We start from the raw sequence: 15,630 nt of genomic DNA on the forward strand, positions 1-15,630 counted from the left end.
GGGCAGCGGCACCGGGACCGGCCGCCCCGGGCCCCCCCCCGCCGCCGCCGCCGCCGCGGGTACTCACCACGTCGCCAGGCACAGGCAGTGCAGGAGGGCGATGGAGAGACCCGAGGACATGGCGATGGCTGGCTCCTTGGCAGAAACCATCTTTGCATGCCATACTTCACGCCTGGGAACGTTAAACGCCTTGTCCGGGGCGGGGAGGGGGACGAGGGGCCCGGCGGGGGGGCGGCGGCGGCGGCGGCAGCCCCCGGCGGCCCTACATGCGCGGCGGCCCCGGTTGCCAGGCGCCCGGCACGGGCGGAGGAGAGGCGACTTTCCCCGCACCGTTAACTCTCCCGGGGCAACAGGCGCCGGTGCCCGCCGCTCCCCCCGGCTCCCACCTCCGCCCCGCCCCGCCCGCGGCCCCGCGCTCCGCCCCGCTCTCCCCTCCCGGCCGCTCGGTGGCAGAGGGCGGCCGCCGCCGCCGCCGCCGCAGCGCGAAACCCACCCGCCCGTGGCCTGCCGGTGGGGGTGCGGCGAGGCGGGATGCCTCTGCGGGAAGGGTGGCTGGGGGCGTCGTGCCGGTGACCGCGGCGGCGAAGTCTTCGTTCGTCCCAATCACCTCTGCCCCCCAAGGCGGGGGGGGGGGGGGGGGGGGGGGGGGGGGGGGGGGGGGGGGGGGGACGGACACCAAAACCACGAGGGGAGAGGGGGGAAACGATTAATTCCCCAGCGAGGAGGGTTTGGGAGCAGGAGGGTCCCTCCGCGCCGCTGTAAGAGGAGCTGAGGGGAGAGGAAAGAAGAGCTCTGACTTCAAGGTTAAAACAGAGCGCACCCAAAACGGGTGGGAGCAAGCGGGTTATCCCGGGTTTCTAAAAGCAAAAATGCCAGAATAAGGGAACGGTTTCACGTTATATCTTTTTTTTTTTCTTCTTTTCATTCCTATAATTAGGAAACGAGAATTGGTGACCCAAATGATTTCCATTATGCAAGGTCCAAGGGATTCTGCAACAATTACAGTAAAATCCACTCAGAAGTGTTGCTAGTCTGTCACAGGCTATTGGGATGGCCGGGTGGAGAGGGGAAGAGAGGGGGGAAGGAAGAGAAGGCGGGGGTGTCCCCCACACCATAGGTATTGGCAATAAACAACTTGTGCTTCTGATCAAGTGTGCTGCAGGGACAATTGTTTAGGTTTGGAAATCAGTGAGCATGTCAATTTTAATGAGGATGGTGAAGTTCATCATGCAGGAGCACATAGAGCAGGTATTGTAATTGACTCCAAGACTACAGTACTGTCAATGCTGACATAAAAAGGCTTTATTCATTACTTGCTACAGTATCTCCAAGCACTGAAATGCCTGATTATCTTCAAAAGTACTGTACACTTGAAATCTTCCTGATTGTACTTCAGAGCTTGTTCCAGCTAGGGCGCCCTTTGCTGATTCCTTTGAAAAACAATTAAAGCTGTGCTTGAAATCCATTTAGCTTGCTGATGCTCTTTATCTTTCGAAAAGCTCTGTCTAGGCAGTCAGTTCTGCTTCCAATTTTAAAAGCCCTATTTAGGCCCCTGCAGATTACTAGTCTGCTTCCTGAGATTTTGACAGGATCCTCATCTCCTGCCTGCCTTACAGGATCCTGATCTCACTGCCTTACTGGAATGACAAATGCTCTGCTGAAACCTCACAGAGCAGGCAGCCTGCCTATGGACGGCACACGCGCTCCATGCAGTATTTACAAGCCTGGACAACGCAGACAGTAGGATGTCACGCCAAGGTCACTTCAGCTCCTGTGATGAGGCTCTGGGAGCAGCCTGCTTAACTCCGCACACAGGTGAAAACCAGCATGCCAGCAGGAGTCCACTGCCCTGGCTCCATTAGCAATCTGATCAGGAATGACAGAAGGATGGATCAGCAGCTCTTCAGGAGTCTAATTTCACCACATGAAATAAGTTTGCCTGGGTTAATCAGCCACTTTTGAACTTCTGTAAAGTGATGGAATTTGTTTTTCTGGACCAGTCTTCTGCTATAGCATGGACTATGCCCAGGGGATACTTAGAACTGGCCTCCAGTAAAAAGAGTCTCTAGTTTTTCTGCCCCTTGCAAGAAAAAGTAATCCCTTGTTGCAGAACATTGAAAATATTCCTAAGTGAGGTTATCTGATCTAGGGATACCTCAGAAAAATTTTGCTGACAGAAGCCAAACTCACAAAACTAAAGCAAGGGCAATAGATGGTAACTGAGAACTGGGAAGAATCCTGCTGGCTAGTCACAGCCACAGAGCAAACCGCAGCTCTACAGCACTGCCACTTCTAGCAGCTGCCGTGGAAGAAAGCCAACAACACCCTGGCAGAGCTGGGGACACCCTTGGGTTTAGATTGTTTTATTACCTTCTGCATATGTATAGACACCTGTGTGAACTGAAATAGAAAAGTCGAGTGGTATTCACCAGTAATGATCTCCCCACGTGAATGTCCTGAGAAATGTTATCGCTCAACCCCCTCTCAAATCCATGCCTGGAGTCATAAGGAACATGGATGCCATAGGCCCAGTAGTTCTGCTACAGGTAGAAATCAAAGAAACTCACTCAGTTATCCCCCTTCCAGCAATTTTAGGAACTGAGCTGGTCTTTTAATGATTCTGAGGTTCTTTAGAACAAAGGATAATATTATTGATACCTTTTGTCTCTTCAGTACAGGTACTTCAGTAAAGGTAACATCAGGTTGAAAGATTTGTAGACATGCCATGCCAGGGCACCAGGCAAGAAATACTCATGGCTTCTAAGAAGATGCTCATGTTGTTTTTTTCTAAAAGGTAGACATAGTGCCCTTCTGTCACACCCTCCCTGCCACAGGTTGTATTGGTGTAGGATCCAGGTGCCATCTGGGTGCATTTACTCCCTACAGGTGCTTAAACTAAATGAGAAATCGCTTTCTCTAAATCTAGAAAATGAATTCTAACACTTCTCAAATTTATCAGTGCTAATATCTCCCTTAGATCCAGCATTGACTATCAAGAACTCAGTAAGATTAATACCAAAACCAGAGATTGTTGTCCTTGATATCTGAAAAACTGTCATTTGTATATTGCTGAAACTTTTACAAAACTAGACTTGAAGGAAACATAAAACAGTTCAAAATAACAGCAAACAGTCCTGTAAGCCAGATATATCACCTCTGAGTAATTGTTTATAGCTTCTGATACATGCATTGCCCTGGCTAATTTCAATGTTTTTTGAATTATATCTTAAGAGATATTCTGGATTCTTTTGTAATGTATTTGTAGCATAGAGACATACAGAAACTCTCTTTGTCACCAGCAGATGTATGCTGATTTTAAAAATACTGCTCTAAATGGTCTTTGATCACTTAAAAGAATTTCTGGGTTACATGATCTCTCTCAAAGAACTTGATGACTCCAAGAAGAATTTAGTGGTCACAGGCTCGATTGATGGTCTCTAAAAATGTTTGCTGAATTTGGCATTTTCTCAGCTTCTCCAGCTTTTACCATCAATTCTTCCAAGATTTCTCCGAAGAAATCTCACCCATCGTGGACTATTGTAAGAAGGGGACTATTTTTGCCCAGCTCCATATGCTCAGAAAGCACTTGAATACCTTAAATAGATGGTGGTTTTTTTTTTTTTTTTTTACTGCCCCTATGCTGATGTATCCTCCTAATGATTTTTGATGAAACAGACATTCTGGCCATGCCTCAAAAGCAATTTTATCCAAAGCTATGGATCTTCAAGTATAGCTTGATCATTTTTTATTTATCAAAACACACAGAGAAGCAGAAAAGTTTTTCATCACTCTTCCCATCTCTACTTTACCATCAGATTAAGTGGAAAGAAAAAAGAAGTCAGTACTTTTCTTGTGGAAAGAATTATCTAACCTTCCCGGATTTTTTTTGTGAACTATAGGCTCCACCAACATTACAAGTTATATAGGTAAATTATAGGTTACATCCTTTTCCCCAGCTGATTTTGACCTGGTGTAGTCCTAGCATCAAATCCATGAAGACAGCCAAGCTTATATGGAAAAGACTGGAAAAATCTTTAATGCCCAACTATACATTGCATAGTTAAAAGCCTCTAACATTTAGAAAAGAGGAGATAAAACTGGGGTCACTGCCAAGCACCTAAATGTTTCTTTATCTGAATAGCTAAGTCATTGATTTCTTGGACTTTTTACAGTTTCTGCCCATATCAATAGAGTTTCTTACAGTCTTGATCAAACGGCTTGTCTTCACATATGTCCTTTTCAAAGGTCAGGGGTTGAATATCCATTCCTTGGAAAATGTATAGCCCAATCCCATTTTTGGTAGATGACCAAGAAAAGATATGGATACCTTTTCTGTACAGCTAACTAGAGGGTCTTTCACTCCCCTCCTTGCACCTCCTCAAGGATGCAAGGGGTCTTTCACTCTCCTCCTCTCCTGCATCCACACACGTTAAAGAGAGCATGGGAACCTACAAAAAACCCCACCTTTCCTTGGCTTTATCAAGACTTCGATCTGGAGCTCAGGAGAAGCCTGAACTATCTGTTCAGGGAACAGTTTTCCATCAGTGGGGACACCAGGATACCGTGGGCCTTGATTGCACTTCTAGTGGATGTGCTTATGTTTAAGGAGTCTGGATTTTGGGTCTATTGATTGCAATTTAAATTCTGCTCTGGGAGCAGTAAGATAGGTGCTTAAGCTCTTTCTGGCTCTTCTTCCAGTCCAGCTTTCCCTCTCTGCTGTAGTTCTAGTATTTTTCTTTCCAGCTTCTTATTTCAGTATCTGATCACAAAGTTGTTACCTCCAGTTTTAAAAGGATCCCATTGCACTCATTGTAGCAAACGTGTTACCAGATGCACTTCCTTCTCTCGAGAACTTACAGTCTAGATAGATAAGACTAACTAAGGATTGGACACAAGAAAGTACTATTATTTCTGTTTTTCTGGGAACTGAGATGCAAAAAGCTTAAGTGGCAACGCAACACCATAACACCACGTAAGAAATTTGCAGCAGAACAGGAGCTTAACTCCAGTCTGCTGCGTCCCAGGTCAGTTCTCTAATCACCACCTCAGCTGTCCTTTCAAAGCACCGCACAAACTCCGTGTAAAACTGAACCTTCAGCTGGCCCAGCTTTACTTCACTTCCATGGCCAGAACTCCTATGAAACACAGGAACTGATGCTGACACGCATTTAGCCATGTATTCTTTCCTCTGACATACAGTATTTACAAGACTTCTACAGTACCACGGTTATTTTAACACACGTGTCCTTGATTGCTCAGAATAAGGCTAGAAAATACTTTGAGTACCAAATATATATATACACACATACACACATATATATATTGCTATTACTGATTGCAATAGGATTTATGTGGCTTCTTCTAGTGATTGACACATGGATGTTTAAGGAGGAGCTTCATATTTAAGGGGACCTCTACTCTACACATTGCAATGGAAATGTGTTTGTGGAAGCACTCACTGCAGAAACTGCCAATTTGGAGCAAAAAGAGTTATCAGCAAGAAAGCATTAGAGAATTCCTATGCCTCCATCTCTCATTTCTCATCTAACCCTACTGCTTCCCCAGCACACACACTCATATAATCAGGCACATCACTGACCCACGTCACATCTGCAGCAGGAGCCTAGAAATGCAGGGGGTATCAGGGCAGGTCACAGTCACCTCCTCAGTGGTAGAGTGGGGAATAAAGCAGATCTGATTCCTGTCTCTAAAATGGGCATCCCCAGAAAAATATGATAAGAAGATCTCTTCATGCAGGGGAGAACAGAGATTTTTCTAAAAACAGTACAAGGCTGTCTCTGTTTCATCAAGGTGAAGGACATGGCAGCCAAGGTTGTGGGGAGGAATCTGGGAAGCCACTGCCCTGTACCCTGCCTTCCCCTGTCAGGGCTGCCAAGTTTAATGCAAAATATGTCAAAAATTTTGATTTCCCCGAGAAACAATAACAAACCTTCTGCAGCTTTCAGAGGCGGCAGGCAGGGCGAAGAGAGGGGCAGGAGGCTGAGGCAGGGGCAGCTTGTGGGGGCTGCCGTGGCTCAGAAGGAGAGGGGAGGAAGGCTGGGTGTTCCCACTTGTGGTCTCCTTCAGGTTCCTGCTTTCAGGCAGAGCCTCCCGCTCTGCCACTTAGTTTTAAGACAGCTGCATCCGCTGCTGGCCCCTGCTCCCAGAGGGAACAAGAGAGCAGAAGCACCAACAAACTGCCACCATGGAAGGCTTCATGTTCCCAGTCATTACATGTCTATTAATCCCAGAAGTATGGGAGTCATGCATAGATGCCTGGGGAATCAGTTAAATATGCCATGGGAGCTATAGGTCTGGCTCCTGACTCACACTGAAGCCATTGGTGTCAGCTCTAGTGATTTTCTGCCCACCTTCATAGTGCTTGGCTTGCCCAGGTCTCTCAAAGGCAGGAGGAGCCTTATTTTTCTTCAAAATAAGAGAGAGGGAGAGTTGCAAAGTCTCTGGATTGTACAATGGGTGAGAAAAATCTGAAAATTTGACCTAGGTGTTTTACAAGATACTGCATAAAGAACCCAATAAAGATCCTGCAGGCAGATAAGTAAAACTGAGACTTCTGAATCTCATGACCCCTGTAGGGCTGACTTCTGATTCTCAAAAGTCTGGGGCTAGCAGTACTGATGGGGCTCTGTTTATGCTGCTCTTCCCTTGTTGCCATGCTGGGGGGTTGAGCCATGCTCAGCACCACCTCTGCACTGACAATGATGTTCAGGTAAGAAGAGACACTTTGGTTTGGTTCACTTCCCACAGCTGCTCTCTTTGCTGATGTCAAGCACACACATTAACAGAGTGACCCTCCTTTCTACCTTGGAAGAGATACATCCTTCATGTCATGACATTTTTAGAAATATTGTGGCTCCAGAAGGAGCAAGGCATACAGTCACCTAAAGGTGTTCTGCCTCTACGTTCTTACCAGGGACAGCTGTACACGAACTATAGTCAAAACCTTCTTTATAATGATAACATCTCTGTGTTAAATAATAATATCAACATTCATGTGTTAGGTAGAAAATATTCCCTTTAAAATGTTTTAGTATAAAAACAAACAGAACAATTTTTTATGCAAATAGAGCTGCCAAGCAGACTTTTGCAGTGGCCCAGGGGTCTGTAAACAGCTGAGCAAATTGGCATTTAGAGCTGTACTTGCAAGCTCTGCTTGCAAAGGCAAAATTTGCCATTGTGGTAATACACTTAATCTACAGAAGACACATAACCAGTCTGCTCTTCATTACCATCTGGTGGTTGTTGCATGGAGTGGCATTACTCACATCTCAAAAAGTTACTGAGGGGAATTTTCATATCATCACTGGAAAGGAAAAGGTGCTGTAGCAGCAGTGGGCAGCACAAGGGAGCTGGTTTTGTCTTACAGGCATTATTATTATTATCATTACAGAGGCATCGGGCCCAGAAGACACTGACAAAATGAGCAGGTGGAAAAGAGAAAATTAAGAAGCATCTGGTGGTACTTTAGCATTTCATCAAGTAATTTAAGGTGTACCTGAGTATCATTTGCAAGGAGCTGAGGACTGCTTGGGAAGCATAGTGCACTGTTCCCTCCCACTGACAGCAATGGCAGCTGAGACCATTTGGCAAGATAAGGTATCTTGTTAACCACTTTTAATAATTACTTCCCAGATCTCCTTCACTACTTACCCAGAGAGGTATCTTACAAGTGGTATCCTAGCAGGGGCCCTATGTTCTCGGTGGTAAACTAGAGGATGATAATCCCATTCTACAGCTATATGGGGAGCTAGCTCTCCTCTCGCATGGTTCGTGCTCTCCACTGTATAGTCTCTTCCCCTTCCCACACAATGGTTTCATCAAAGGGAAACTGTGCAGTGTGATTCAGCTTGGAAGGGACTTTTGGAATTCATTGGTCCAATCTCCTGCTCAAAGCACAGCCAACCTGAAAGTTAGATCAGGTAGCTCAGGGCCTCCGAGGAGATCCTCATCCTTTTCAATCTTGGAATATTTCTTATCCTTGGAGTATTTCTTATGAAGGAAGGGTAGTCTGCTTTTATACCAAGTGAAAGAAGTACAATAACTGATGAAGTAAAATACCCTTTTGCTTTTACCTAAGTGTATGGATCAACAGATAATTGATATACAGTGACAACTCCACTCTATGTATTTTGTAACAGCAGAAATATAACCTCTTGGCCACAGCCACAGAGGGTGCTAGTCTGGATACACCATGGGGTTGATCCAGTGCAGCTGCAGCATCTCGTCTTATGCACTAGATTGAATTTTTCAAGAATAGCATGAAATGAAATAAAATAAATTCATTATTGCAATTATAAAATTCACAAAGCATAACACACTTAAAACCAGAAATAGTTTTATGGCTCAGTTACTTTTTACCTTTAAAGAAGATGCACTCTTCAGTTCTTTTCCCAGCTCTGCAACTGATTTCTGTGATCTTGGATAAGTCATTTAGGCCAAATCTTCTCGACAAGTGTAGCTAATACTAAGTGCATGAATGTATATGAAGGCTTTTATATGTAAGAGTGACCCAGATCTTGTGGAGGCCAAATACCCAAATCCGCATTTAAAATTTTGATCCCCAGACCTCCGTGTCTGAATTTCCTGTTCTGTAAATTTTAGAGGAGACTTACATATGTTGCAGGGATATTTAAAGGTACTAATTAGTTCAAATGCATGCAGTGGTTTAAAAATGTAAAGCATATAAATACTAAGTATTATTATCAAATAGGTCAGTATTTAACCAATACTTATGTCCTTGTTAGTTTTGACATTTTGTCGACTTTGTGTCTCATTTTGGATGTTTAATACATAATCAGCTTCCTAAATATTTCTCTGCTGGACACAGGCATCAGAGTACATGAGATTAACACTATGTGAGAAATAAACGCTCCTTAGCCAATACAGTGTCTACGTGAACAGGCCTCCACAGTCACCTCCCTGACCTCTTAGCCCACTTAGACATGAGAAATGAAGGACTTCCACTGCTGATGGTGAAAATGAGTGGGTGGAAAACCCAGGGACAAAAAGGAAGCTGAATATTTTACAGAGACAAATACACAATTCCAGGAGGCAGACTTCACAAGATGAATGGTTTTAACAGGATGGATGAGGTCTGCGCTCACAAGTGCTCTTTCTTATCTCATGGAAAACCATCTGTGTCTTCCCTGTCTTATTACTCCAGAGCAATACATGCTCTTTTCCCTGCTGTACAGTTCAGCTCACAGCCCAAAAAGATGAAGTACAAATCTACCCTGACTTATGTATGATTTAGACACCAAGGTCATTTAGGTCCTGTTCCAAAACTCACCGAAGCAAACTAAGAACCTGCCACTCACTCTGGGGATTCTGGATCAGAACCAGAAGCATTTTTCACTCTGAGTTCCTGATTTACTATGGTGTTGGGTTTTTCTCTATATTTATAATACTTCATTTTCTTATAGCCTCATTGCTGTTGTTTTTATCCTATTATACAAATGTTCTAATTCCTCAGTTCCCCATCCGACAGACAGGCAGGCGATATTTTGCCTTCATCAAAGGGGGGTGGACAGGAATTTCACTTGGCTGCCACTCCTGTGGCCGGCCCCTCAGATTGGTCTAACACAGAGACAATACTGAAGCACATTTTGCAGTTTTTCTCAAATGAAAACCTTGATAATGTCCAGAAGCTGAAGTAAAATTTAAGCCTTAATGTGCTAGGTGAAGGGAGAGAAACTCTCTGAACCAAGGAATAAGTCACTTAAGGAGACACTTGGCAAGACAAACAAAGACACAACAGAGAGATTAAGAATATGAGAAGTTAATTCATGGGAAAGATCCAAAAATCATCCCTTCCAGTAGGAACAGATGAGAGGGCAATGCTTCCAAATTATAAAATTAAGTACATTCTTGATATTTCTTCTTTTGGCCTCTTCTGCCCATGAAACTAAGTCTTCTTTCAACCTCTTTCACTTCTGTCCACAGATGGTATTAGAAAATATCTGAAGCTAATAGTGTTGACATCACACAAATGCTTGCCGCTGCTCAGGGGAACAAGGGGATGCTCCCCCACCCCTTATCTCACCCTTTACGGCTTCCTGAGCGTTCAAGTTCTGCTGATTGCCCTAAAAGAGGAGTCAGGATGGTTTTGCCCTCTGAGGTGGGTTTGAAGGCAGCCACAAACAGTTCAGTCTTTTCCAAAATGCATGAACATTGAATAAACCAATACCCCCTGTTCAACCATCCCTCCTGCAGGCCTCTTCTCAGAGCAGTTATCCCTGCAGAGCCTCTGTGCCCCTGTGCCCACCACTGCAGTGGGAAGAGATACCAACAGGGGCTAAAAAACTAGTAGCATCCCAGTTTTGTGATCTGGCTGAGGAACGTCTATCTCACATCTTTACCAGTTCTCTTTCTTTGTGTTCAATTTCTTTTTTCTTCCAATTCTTATCACTTATTTTAGCTTTTATTTTAGAGTTCTTTTTCAACTAGCTAAAAACAGCACAAATGACAGGGCGTAATCTATTTCTCAGTTTATGGACCGCTTCCAGTGACTGCTGCCAGCCCACACAACATATATAAATCATGGATTTTAGACCTGCACCCCTGCATCAGTTAAAGAGATAAGTAAAATTACTTGTTGTCTTATACCTCCCTGTTGACAAAGTGACTCCCAGCTGAAGAGATTCACATGTGCTCTTTATTTCAGCAAGCAAGAAGCATCTATCTCGCTCATCAAACGTGCTCCTGAGACAAGAAAGGAGTGTGCAAGCAGCTGTTGTGTAGGACTATTGCATTTGTTAAAATCATGCCCACTTTGTTTTCTCCCAGCGTAGGTATGACTATACATGGCGATACATAGCTAATGCTGTCATATTCATGGCTGTAAATCTACTCAACAGAATTCCAGAGGAATTTGCCTTCAGCAAAGAAATCAGCCTGTAAGTTTTCAGTCTGGCAGCTTTTATTGTTATATTTTGCTGTTTTTCTAATACTCGCTTTTAAATGTGAGAGGTGAAATATTTTGTAAACATATTCTTCAAATATAATGCAAATTTTCCTTCTTGTCACCTTTGTCCTTGGAGGCAGCAGACAACCTTGATAATGAGTGGAAATACAAAATGCCTGCCTTTTGTGAGGCAGGTGCAACAGCAAGAAGATAAAGAATCATTTCTATTTGCAGTGACCGTTCTTGGCTCTGTTCTAGCTTTTACTCTTCAGGGTCTTCCCATATATATAGGCACAAATCCTTAAAAAACAAGTACTATACAATCTCAACCAAAACGTCTGTTTCTTTTCTTACTGAACTTGGCTGTTTGAGGAGTATGTATGTGATTTGGAGGCTGGGTCTCCAATGCACTAAGGATACTTTCAGGTAGATCTAATTTAAAAACTGGAAGTGCCGGCCAATGGAAAAGGCCCGTGTTCAGCACCAGTTTTCATCCCAAATCAGACTTAAGTCAAAACCCCAAAACTTTTACTGTAAAACTAGTTTTGAGGAAAAACTAGTTAGGACCTTCAATCTCCCCAGCTATGTAACACAACAAATAAGCAGGGGCTACTGGAGATTAACAAAGGAACTGGAACTACAGTTTCCATGGAAGAACGGCAAACCGTAAGTAGAGGCAGAAAGCGATGTTACCACCTTTTAGGGTAACAAGATCACAAAATATTTGAAATTGGAAGGGAAAGTTATCTAGCCAACCTCCTGCTCAACTGCAGAGCTGAGTTCAGCTCCTGCTCTGAGCCACACTAACCTCAAAGATAGAGCAGGTTGCTCAGGGCTTTGAAAGGAGTATCTTTTAATTCTAAATTTCTTGAGAGTAAATAATGCAGAAAGCTATCTTTTCTCAAAGAAAAGTTCATTTTGATTAAGTATTTTCTCTCTTCTTCCTGACGAAGGAACGCTTTGATCAACACACTTATGTGAAAATATCCCCAGAAAAGTTGCTTGTGTGACTGAATTCAGCCATTCTGTCTCTTTATTGCTAGAAGCAAACAAGCTAGGCTCTTATTTACGTGACTCACAGATTCATAACCGTACGTAGCAAGTGCATCACATCACTGAAATGGGACAAAGAGACACATTGCATTCTAGTGGCTCAGTGTGGTAAAATACTTCTGAGTATGAGAATACTACTCATATTTCTCTACTCACTACTTTTAAAAGGACTTATTTAACCTGACAATTTAAATAGGGTTCTGCAGTGAGCTGCTTCAGAAACAATGAAAAGGCAATGCTGGAGAAAATGAACTCCATTTATCAGAAAAATAATTTCTGGGCCATTCCAGTAACAGTGTTTCATTTCTTATACCAAAAAAAAACCCCACACAAATAAAGACAGCACTAGGCCTAAAAAGCATAGAAGCAAAGGTCTCAATCCTACAAATATATACACAACTTGCCACGGTATGCATCAGCCTGTTAAAATCAAGGGCGCTGTTTGCAATGGAGAGGTACATGCGTGCTCAATTTCTACAGGATAATACTTCAGGTATTAACTCTTTCTGTCCTGCTTCTGACACCTCACCAGCACTGACAAACTTCAGTTGTTAGGAACTGTATAAAAGGAAGTACCTGAAATACCTTTTAACAGGAATCATAACAATATCACATTTCATATGTCTCTGTTCTTTAAATATCTCCTTAAAATCAGCCTCTGCAGTGCTGTCTACAACTGCCTTCCTTTTTTCAGCAACACTTACTTAAGACTACTGGCTCCTTGTAGTTAATATGCCCACTGAGGCCACTAAACTATACAAATGCATAGAGACTAACTGCTGCCTTCACGTTCTTCATGTCTGTCTCAACACTTGTTGAACGTCTTCCTAACTCACCCTGGATGGTTTGCTCTCTGAAGCCAGGATTGTCTTTTTTGATAATCTCTATAGCATCTGGCACAAAGACCTTAATCTTTAGCCTCTACTACTTCTCTTGAGCTAGCATCAGAGGGAGAAGGAGCTTGTGAGTCTCTCACACCTGGGACGAAGGACTCGGAAGGTCAGCAGAGTTGCTTCCTGCAGGTAGCAAGGAGGGGAGCAAAGAAAATGCACTGCCGGGGGGGGTTCTGTCATTAGGCATGCAGTGCTGGACTCGCACGCCTCAAGAGGAAGCAAATTCTGTAATGTTAAGAAAGGATGTTGGATGAGCAGTGTCGACACAAGGCTGGGAGATCTAAAAAGGGATTTCAAACGAGTGTTACAGATGTTTAGCTGCCATAATTAAAGACTTACTAAATTATTCTGGCTGTAGATATTATAGGACAAAAAGAGTCTTATAGCTTTTATTATATATTCTCTTCTCACTTTGATTATTAAAGGCGAATATCTTCAATTCACAGTTTTGATATTTACTATTAATTCTTTAAAAGCACTGTCCTAAGTGTTTTACAGGCTCTTAAAAGAAAGTAGAACCTGCACTAAGATGATCTTAATTGACCTTTACAGCATATAAAAAGAGGGATAAAAATAGGGCACAAAGAGGGCATGAGTTTTGAGGTGTACTTTGTTTATTTCCTGAGGGAAGGGCGAGGGTGTGGAGGCTTACTGAGAGACCTGAAGGAAAGGGAAATGGTTGGGCGTGTGAGGTGCTCTCCTCAGTGCGGGGCAGCATCACACTGTCTACAGATCCCAGGATAAAGCGCAAGTTCAGTGTGTCACTCCGCAGCTCTCCTCGATCACTTGCGCAGCCTTCCTGCTGCACTGAAATCCCCAAAGCACACTAAAAGTACCTCTGGCTTGCCGTTTTCTGCCATCCGAGAAGACTGCACACAAGCTGTATTATTTAACTCAAGGGATTACTGTAGGTATAAAATGACAATGGCATTATCACTAAGCAGCTGAAATATGTGACCTATTTCGTTACCTGCCTCTCTTCTCTAAGTATAAATATTAACAGGGTTTGTTTTTTACCTGCAAAGGTAGTCATTTCACAGTTCCTAGGTTTCATTTCATAGTTTTCAAACCCAACCATTTAGCTTAATTTTTACAAATTTGAAAATTTGATCTAAAATTTTGAATATATCTTATCAGTATAGTTACTGCAAAATGTCACCTCTCAGTGCCAAGTAAGAAAAAAGGTATACCCATCCTAATTCTCATTTTTCTTTTAGCTGGGGTGTATGCAGTATGAAAAGCCATACAGCCAAGCAACCAGTGGGGCACAGATGTCTGACAATGAATAATCCAAAGACCCTGAGTTCGGTTTCCTGTTCTGTTTTCTGTGCACACTGTTACACTGTAACGCAATTTTGCTAATTAATGATGCTGCTTTCACACTTAACACCGGTCCTGCTTCTGGCCCGTGGCTGGTGTACCTGTTCCCAAAATAGTTCTCCCCACTGACTGGAAAACTGCAAGTCCAGTTGGACACTTAGATTACAAGTAGCCTGGGTCTGCAAGTCCCTATTTCCAATTATTCAAACCAGTCAGTATTACAAATATTAGCATTTTCAGTCATCACCTCCGCATACAAAGTGCACAGTGTGAGGCACACAGCTCCCCTTCTCTGTTTTGAGCAGAATCACGAAGACACACCTTCCCTCGTGCTACATTTAAGAAGGCATGAAGTATCACTAGAGAGAGATTGCATAGTCACCACTTTTGCAATTTTTTTTCCCCTAGTTTCATTAAAAGTTGTGGTCTTCCTTCCTACAGATCTTATCCAGTGGGATACAGGAAGAATTTCCCTTTTTTTCAGTGATACTGCATTCTTTTTAATTAGCCAACATTGTCTGAGCAGGACATTATCTTTGTACTGTGTGCACTTTCTGATTCCAAATGAAAATGAGCATTGCAAAAAAGATCTTTAATAAACTGGAAACACTTCTTTGTGTAAGAAGAAAGATTCCCTCCTGAAAGCTTATGCATAATGAAGGTGAAAAATGAACATGCAACTGGCCCAGGATGGTTTTATGAATCATGCTTTGTGATTATATTATTTGTCTTGCTTCTAGTAAGCATTCAACATGCCTCAGAATATGAAAAAAAAGTCATGGCTACTATGTTAGAACTAGTGGATTTCAATTGTTTTAGTTTACTAGTGTTTATATATGCTTAATCAAGATGAAACTATTCCCTACCCAAAAGGTCTGCCTTCACTAACACAGCCCAGAAAATACTTTAAAAAAATCTTATTTACAAGATGTATGTCTGTCTCATAGACCCTATAAACACTAAACCCAGTGTAGAAATGAGCGGGAAATGAATTTGGCATTATCGTTAGCAATGGTTTAAAGAAAAGAGATTATTGAACAACAAACATGAGAAAATAACCATAAGAAAAGACCATAAGAGCAGAAATTGAAGCCACCACAGAAGTCTGTTTTTCTTTAAAAATATTGGAAACTAGTGGCAAAAGTCTCCAGATTAACATCCTAGGTTTTTAGGCACTAAGCAGCCTGATTTCCAAAAGTGCAAAGCAGCACATCTACTTATGTGCCTAAATTCTGGGGCGCTCAGCAAATTCCAAGATGCCTAAAAGTCATCAGGTTTCACTCAGCCTGAGTGAGTGAGCAAACCCCACTGGAGCAGATGGAAAGACACACTGCTGTATTTCGAATCAAGTTTATTGACTGCAGAAGAAGCTGCAGTTTGAACCACATTTGTAAATCAGAGCACCAGATGTCTCGTCACCTGTAAAAGCTTTTAGAAAAT

The 15,630-nt window shown here is 42.9% G+C and overlaps 1 protein-coding gene across 4 annotated transcripts in view; it reads right to left on the reverse strand.

Moving 5' to 3' along the window:
• GABRA4 (gamma-aminobutyric acid type A receptor subunit alpha4) overlaps nucleotides 1-171 on the reverse strand; it is a 38,805-nt gene extending 38,634 nt beyond the window's left edge. For 3 of the 4 annotated variants that reach the window (XM_050895471.1, XM_050895473.1, XM_050895475.1), the window contains exon 1: nucleotides 68-171. In XM_050895471.1, coding sequence (XP_050751428.1) covers nucleotides 68-150 — 83 coding nt within the window. In that variant the 5' untranslated portion in view covers nucleotides 151-171. The remainder of the gene's footprint in view (nucleotides 1-67) is intronic. The other variant, XM_050895474.1, reaches the window with a different exon arrangement.
• Between the last annotated feature and the right edge of the window lie 15,459 nt (nucleotides 172-15,630).

Source organism: Gymnogyps californianus, chromosome 4, assembly GCF_018139145.2.
Source record: "Gymnogyps californianus isolate 813 chromosome 4, ASM1813914v2, whole genome shotgun sequence".
Taxonomy (NCBI): Eukaryota; Metazoa; Chordata; class Aves; order Accipitriformes; family Cathartidae; genus Gymnogyps; species Gymnogyps californianus.